Below are 8015 nucleotides of genomic sequence, written 5' to 3' on the forward strand. Positions count from 1 at the left end.
AAGGATAGCACTGGTGGCAGAATTTTAGAGCAACCACAGAAAAACAACATATTAACTAAGTGGACAGTTTACAGCGAAGACATTTCTTGACTTCTTACCACTGTTTTCTCAGCTGCTATATGTGCTAAAGACAATTTTGAGGTTAGTGTTCTGGTGCAAATTACTGACCTCTGTCATCATTTTAAGTGGGGGAACTTGCACAATCGGTGGCTGACTAAATACTTTTTTGCCCCACTGTATAAATCTCTCTCTAAAACCATCAGTGCATATGCACACACACGCCTACCAATCATAAAGTTAAAACCGACTGCTTAAATATTGCAAAGGTTGTCGCTGACCCGTCATAGGGTAAGTAAGAAAGTAAAGTTTCTTTATATAGCACTGTACAACCATTTACACACAATAAATATCAAAAGAGAACCACAAATAAAGATAAAAACCTAAATAACAAAAGTATGACAAGGTGTCCCTCTGTACCCACGAGTGGAGGTCAGCCCCTATGCCCATCAGGGGAAGAAGTCACCAAAAAGTCACAAGCTACAAGCTTTCGTTGCTTTCTTTAGACAAAGGAAAATATGATGTGAAGTGACACAGTGTAACTGGCTAAAAAAATGGCTAAAAATAATAGTGTAATTATTTACATCACCTGTGGTTTCAATGACATGGCTGATCACTCTACATATGCAGTATAAGCATGGATTCAAGGGAGCACACTGAAACAGAGTGCCTTCCTGTCATAGCTGGTGATTACTGCTCTCCCTGCCAAGCTCTTCCCCTTTTTCCTTACCCAGCAAAAGTGCTGGCTGGCTTTCCCTTAGCATCTTTAATCAATACAGCTTGATCACTAGATTTATTCTGGATTGATTACTTCTGTCTCAAGAAAATTGCCTCTCAACTTTTCTCCAAATGATTCCTCATTGGATGCCTTATTGGTACCAAATAATCATTTCATGCTTGAGTTGAACACAACTGCATTATGTGGATAAAACTGTATGCAGATGGGACAAATCATTTGAATTTCTAGACATTTGTCTTTGTGACTGAGGTTCATTACAGTAAATCGGACTCATTCTTCAGTATTGTCTATATTCATTTCATATTCACGTTTGCCACCTTAATGCCGCTAGCAGAGGCATTGTTTACTGCCAGTGTCTTCTATATTTCTTAAATATGGATGAAAATAGTTTGGTGGCTGCCTGTCCTGAAGAATCACCCTCCACTTTCATCGCATTGTCATATTGGATTTTGTACTCTTTCTCGGATGGATGGCACTTTGACTTCACATCTCCTCAGAGTAAAACTCTTTGCTGCCTCTCTTTTTCATTTTTCAGTTTCTCTCTGCTTCCTATACCAGAGTAATCGAGTGTGCTCTCTAACTAAGCTTGGAATATTCATGTGTCCGTTTCTATCTACAGGTGAAGTACAATATGTATGAAAGCAAGTCTTTCGGCATCTTTCAGTGTTTCTCACCACAACAGGGATTTTCAAGAGCACCTGCCACATCGATGTGCGTTGGTTCCCGTTTGATGTCCAAAGATGTGACCTGAAGTTTGGTTCCTGGACATACGGGGGTTGGTCTCTGGACTTAAAGGTGATGGATGCAGATATCAGCAATTACATTGCCAACGGAGAGTGGGATCTTGTTGGTAAGTAAGGTTGTCAGTAAAATCATTGAAAATATTTTGCTCTAATCTTTCTCTCCAACTTTCTGTAACCCGTCGGACCACAGTAAATGTATGCCTTGTTTTGAATCAGAGGTTCCAGGACAAAGGAATGAGCATTTCTACGGCTGTTGTGAGGAACCGTACCCTGACGTCACCTTCACCGTGGTGATGCGCAGACGGACGCTCTACTATGGCCTCAATCTTCTCATCCCATGTGTCCTGATCTCTACTCTGGCCCTGCTTGTCTTCCTCCTGCCTGCTGACTCTGGAGAGAAAATCTCCCTGGGTAAAACCAGCTTCATTCAAAAAAAAAAAAAAAAAAAAGTTCAGTTTGACAGCAATTTTTTGTAACACCAGTTTGTAAGAACTGTAATCTCAAGACTTCAATTGCAAAGTTAAGAACCTGCATTATAGATGGAAACCCATCAAAAGTTAGCAAGCAATGGATGCCCATGATACGCTAATGGGAGTCCACATATTAAGAAACTAGCAGGTACGCGGCAACCAGAGGTCATAAAAATTGAATTACATCCAGCTACTTCAGGCAACACCAGGCAAAAAAAAATTCTGATAGTAGAAAAAGGTGTGTCCCATCTTTTCTCAACCCTCAGATGAGTGATTTAAGCAACTACCACAGTTACCTACATTACAGGGTTACCTAGGTAACCGGAGCTTGGAATGTCCACTAACAACAAACCACAAGCGACAAAGACTATGTGAAAGTCCCTTTACTGTACTCACATTACTGAAACCACCATGCATTTTTGGTTATATTGTTGGATACCTGACACACAGTCAGATCCATTTCCTTGTGCTTTTCACCCCTCAGCCTGAAAAGCTGTTTGGGTATTTTGTCAATGCAATAACTCAGGAATGAAGGTATGTGAGATTTTCAAATTGATACAAATGGTACATCTACTAAAAATCTCAGATGAGTTTGAATCTCATTGAATCTTATACCTTCACCTCAAGATAGAAGGTCAAGTTGTTGTTTTTTAAAATCTTTTGAACACAGGAACTCAGAAAGATGTCAACTAGGATTTTCAAATTTATACCAAAGGTGCATTTGCTAGGAGGCCGAAGGATAGCACTGGTGGCAGAATTTTAGAGCAACCACAGAAAAACAACATATTAACTAAGTGGACAGTTTACAGCGAAGACATTTCTTGACTTCTTACCACTGTTTTCTCAGCTGCTATATGTGCTAAAGACAATTGTGAGGTTAGTATTAAATAATAAAGTTGGGGAAACAATGTGATGCCATTATTTTAAAATTACTCCAAAACTCTTTGTCTGCAATATGTTCTTTAAGCAGCAAGTTAATGCATATCACCTCAGTATCACAACCATACTGATAAGTCTGTTAACCAATATTGAAAGCTTTAATCGCACTCTGTGAACACATAGCTAGCGCCAAATGTGGTTCTACTTTTTTTAGACACAATCTACCTAAAGATGTGGCTCTGAATTAAAAATGCAGATAGTTTAGAAACCAGGAACTTCCAAGTTGCACATTTCTGAATGTCACTAATTGCAGTAGTGCTTTTGCAATTAGTGAAAAGATAAAATATTTTCTCCGCCACGCTGAGAAAATTAAAACTTTAAGTTTCTGAGCTACCAAGCAAAGTTACTATGAGTTGAAGACATAACCTTAATTGTAATAGAGTCGAATACAATAATAACCCAGAGCATCAATTCACATTGAGAACAATAAACCCTGTATATGTTTAAACTCACTGTATCAGCATTGTCATTATGAGCTTGCCAATGTTGTTATTTCACTCAAATTACAAATCTGGCAAAGCTACTGATATAGACTCCTTTTTAATATGAATTGATTTGGGATATCACTCTCAGTTGGAATGCATTTTGTTAGTGCAGAAATCCTTGTGCCAATCAAGCCATACGCTACATTATTTTTAAGCTGTCGTATCACCGAACACTAAACTAAAATTCCATTAGCTTCATCTTTTTTTTCAAGATGAAATCGAGATCCATTCTCTTCTGATGAGCTCACCTGGGCAGCTGATTTTGCTGTGGTGCAATATTCCAGATTTATATCCTGCGTGACTCTAAAGCAGCCGTCTGTAATATGCGTTTGTTGCCAGAACCATAAGACGTTATCAATTTAAATTGGGGTTTCAGAGGCATGTCTGCACCTCTGCTACTTAGAGTGTACCTTTCAGACATTGTTTCACCTTTGATACTTCAATTGCCGTGGCATCTTTTTCAGTTAGACTTTAGAGTTTAGGTGTTCTGTTTAGGTCCTGAGTGACCCCAGTATTGTTTCTGCACATCCACCAACCTATTTCTGGACACTGACTTTTCTCGATGATGTGTGCCATCCTCAGGTTACAACGGTAATTCTGTTAAAACATTTTCAATTTTGTTCTTTTGTCCTTCCAAGAAGCTTCAATGTCACAATTATTGTAAAAAAAAAAATCAAATGTTCCTAAACCCCCATGCTACAGAAAGTTTGATCATTTTGTAAACGACCTCATGCTAACGTGACTGTGATCTTTGTGATAACTATGATATGAAAAAGGAAGCAAAATAGCCAAGAATTAATGAGATCATAACCAGGTTACATCATTTGCAGCCCAAGTAGTTTTGACACGCAGTCAAACCTTCTTTCATTATTCTTTAATTTTTCTCCATCTTAGACAACTTCAAAACCACTGCTTACCCATATTCTCTTGGGTAATCAGTGGTTTTATGAAAACCAATGGCTTTCCAGCAATCCTATTGCTCCGTGGCTTTATGAAGTGACCTAATTATAACCACAGATTGACGAACAGAATTGTCAGAAGACCTTTGAAAACCTTTAATCTTATCGCAGTTGTCAGAGTTGCCTGAGTGTTTCATTCATTATATAGACAGTATCTGAGGTGTGTGTGTGTGTACTGCATGTTTCAGTAGAGGCTATTAATTTATGTAGTTTCTGCCTTTTTCAAATGATTAGAGTCCTGTGTTGCAGCTGGATTCCTTCATTAACCAAATGATGCCTAATGTGTGGGCTCACTGTGTGCATTTTCATCTGCATGTTGCTTTTTATGTTTTCAAAGCTTATAGAGGAAAGAGAAATGAGGATTGGGTGTGTGAAGATATAAGTTGCTATGATAGTATGAATTCTTCTTTAACACAAAATTTATTTAAAATTGTTTATGTATAAAAAATTTATATCACTTCAATGTCTCATAGCTTCTTCTTCATCTATGTGTGTGCTGACTATGTCATAAAAAACCACTGTAAATGAAATCAGTATATCTAGTTACCCAACTCAACGTCAGCATTTTTAAGAATGGCGAACACAGAGTGAAAAATGTGTTTTAATGCCAGCATTTATTGCCCGGTTTAATTTCAGTTAAATTGAGCTGCCATGAGAAGTGTGATTTGTGATATTATAAATGGATCAACAGGAACATTATAGTGCATTTAATGGTAAGATGAAAATTTAAGGAAAAAGAACAAAATAGCCAAATAAAATGAAACTAGTTATTTTTTGAATGTTTGAATAGCTAACTGTTTGATATTATGCTATTTAAACTACAGTATGACATTTTTAAGAAAGATTATTGTGTATGTAGTTATGCAAAGAAGAGAGCACAACCCATGATTCATTGCATGACCCAGTTTGGGCTGCTGAACTGATGGCCTCACATCACTGTGCTTGACTCTAGAATACTTGTACATAGAGGAATATATGGTCGATAGTGTGCCCAGGTCCTGTGGCTGCAAAAAACACAGTGCTTGACAGTTGAAATGAGGTGCTTGCGTCAATATGCTGTGTTTGTTTTTCACCGTAGATGGCACTATGGTCAGTTTCCACTTTGGTGTCATCTGTTTAAAGGACATTGTTCCAGAAGTCTTGTAGTTTGTTCAGAAACTTTGAAACCTGAAGCTGTGCTGCCATATAGAAAGAAGAGACTTTCTTCTAGTTATCCTTCCAAGCCACCTATACTTGTTCATTCTTTTCCTATTTGTCATATTTAACACAGTAACTGAGGCTTGTAGTGTGTGTGATGTAGCTCTTGGTTTTTTGCAGTTTCTCTGAGTACTGCATGGTCTGACCCTGGGATGAGTTTGCTGGGCTGTCCACACATAAGTTTGTGTTAAATGGACTGGTTCTTATACAGCGCTTTTTTAGCCTACCTGAACACAACTTTATACAACTTGGCTCATTCACCCATTCATACAGTTTTCCACGTAAGTGCTTTCTATCTAACATTCACACATATTTCTACGTTGACAGATGCATCAGAGAGCAGCTTGGGGTCAGTATCTCGTCCAAGGGTGCAGGCTGGAAAAACCACTAACCTTCCAATTAGTAGATGACACGCTCTACCTGCTAAACCACAGCCACACCAAACACACCTGAGATACCTAAAACACCTGAAGCCTCCAGACCAGCAAACTACCAAAACCTCTGTTTTATAGATGAGCTCACACTTGTTAACAATAGATTAATCAAGTACATTAACGGCATCTGGCTGCTACTTATTTGATCCTCATTCCTGTGTCACTGGCCTGGTCTTTTTCCCTATCTAAGAAATTCAAAAAATAACTTTTGAAGATGTTGAAGAACATTAATACTCTCCTCAGTCCTTCTCAGATTTAAATATTCTTCCCTGATCCAAAGAAAGGACTAAAGTAGCAGTTATGACAAACTCAAGCCGCTTTTAAAGTGTTTCTCAGAGGTATCAAACGCACATGGGCATGCATGGGGGAAGTTGTGAAGTTAGTTAGTCATTAGAGCCAGTGGTGAGGTGAAAATTTGTCTCCCCATAGCTAAAGATACGTGTTGCTCTTGCTTTTACCTTTTCAGGTCATCTTGTGACACAGTGAGGTTTGATCACTCCCGAATTTTGATTTACAGAGATTATATGTTTCAATTTTTCACATTTGACTACTGTGAATTAACCAGTTGCTGTGGAGTAGAATAAACTTTAAAACAAAGCAAAATTAGCAGACTAAAAGAGTATAAGGTGGCACAAATTCATGGAATAAATTGAATGGCTTTGTGCGAAATACGAACAAAATGTGAATAATAGAATAAATCTGGGTACAAAGCAACTGCAAACACCTGAAAATGATAAAACAGTCATTTTAATGTTTACCGTAATACGTCTGCAACAGTACACACAGTTTTCTGCATTTTATTGCTATAATATTAGAGGGTCTTTGTGTCTGTTTGTGACATAACATCCAGCTTATGGTGATTTGTAGCTGATTGAAAGATCAAAAACATACGTGTGTGAATACTTTTGTTGAACTACGTTTTGTTGTCAGCTGATAACTGAGATTTGGTTTCCTCCCCAGGTATTACGGTCCTGCTCTCTCTGACTGTCTTTATGCTGCTAGTTGCAGAGATTATGCCTGCCACATCAGACTCTGTGCCTTTAATAGGTAAGCCAGGCCAAAGTTAAAAGCAGTTCCTATGGATGTCAACTACTATCAGAGAGAAGCAAAGGGTGAAATTTTCTGTAGTCATTTTTCATCAGGGATTTCCTTATATCACAGTGTAGCCAAATTCAAGCAGCTACCCAGTATTTAGATTTCATTTTGGTTTAGGGATCTGAGTCAGTCTGTTTGAATCAGTGGAATGAAAGCACTTCTTCAGGCACATAAGTGAGCAGTAATGCTCAAGGGATGAAGACATATTTGCTGTCCTTAATGATCGGCCCGGCCTTTCTTCTTGTATGCATAACCTTGATGTTATCATCTAGTTTTCTCATTGTTTTTTACTACACAGTACTTCTTTCTGATCCATTTCTTTTTTATGCAGCCGAATATTTTGCCACTACAATGGTCATTGTCGGTCTCTCAGTGATTGCTACAGTTCTGGTCCTGCAATATCATCACCACGACCCTGATGGAGGCAAGATGCCAAAATGGGTGAGTGTTTTCTCAAACAATAATAACTTTTTCGTGAATTTTACTGGCATTATTATTTATGTAGTTTCATTATAGACGCACGCAAAAATATGGAATACATTAAAAACAAGCTGTTGACAAACCTAAATAAAATGCACATTTTTAAGTAATGAATTGAAAAACAAATGCTAGATATAGCAAATATGACACTGATTAAACATATATATGCGAATTCATAAGGGTTAAAACTATATCAAATATAATATATGTAACAAATATAACATAAGTGTATGTAATGTATATATGTATGCAGCAATTATTTTGAAAGATATTTCAGAAACCTGGGAAAGAGGAACAGAATAATCTCTAACAGTTCAAAACTAAGGTTACTAAGAAACAGATTAGTAACATAATTGGATACAAATTCACAGTAATCATCTATAAAGGCCATGCTAGTGCTGAACAATATATAAATTC

At 37.6% G+C, this 8015-nt stretch overlaps 1 protein-coding gene across 2 annotated transcripts in view; it reads left to right on the forward strand.

Annotated features, from left to right (window-relative positions):
• Nucleotides 1-8015, forward strand: part of LOC102299903 (neuronal acetylcholine receptor subunit alpha-7) — a 53534-nt gene that overhangs the window by 24702 nt on the left and 20817 nt on the right. For both annotated transcript variants that reach the window (XM_042224138.1, XM_005930448.3), the window contains exons 6-9: nt 1479-1646; nt 1756-1950; nt 6984-7070; nt 7450-7559. In XM_042224138.1, coding sequence (XP_042080072.1) covers nt 1479-1646; nt 1756-1950; nt 6984-7070; nt 7450-7559 — 560 coding nt within the window. The remainder of the gene's footprint in view (nt 1-1478; nt 1647-1755; nt 1951-6983; nt 7071-7449; nt 7560-8015) is intronic.

The sequence above is a fragment of the Haplochromis burtoni genome, unplaced genomic scaffold (assembly GCF_018398535.1).
Source record: "Haplochromis burtoni strain Fernald_Lab_line unplaced genomic scaffold, NCSU_Asbu1 Contig_129, whole genome shotgun sequence".
Lineage (NCBI taxonomy): Eukaryota > Metazoa > Chordata > Actinopteri > Cichliformes > Cichlidae > Haplochromis > Haplochromis burtoni.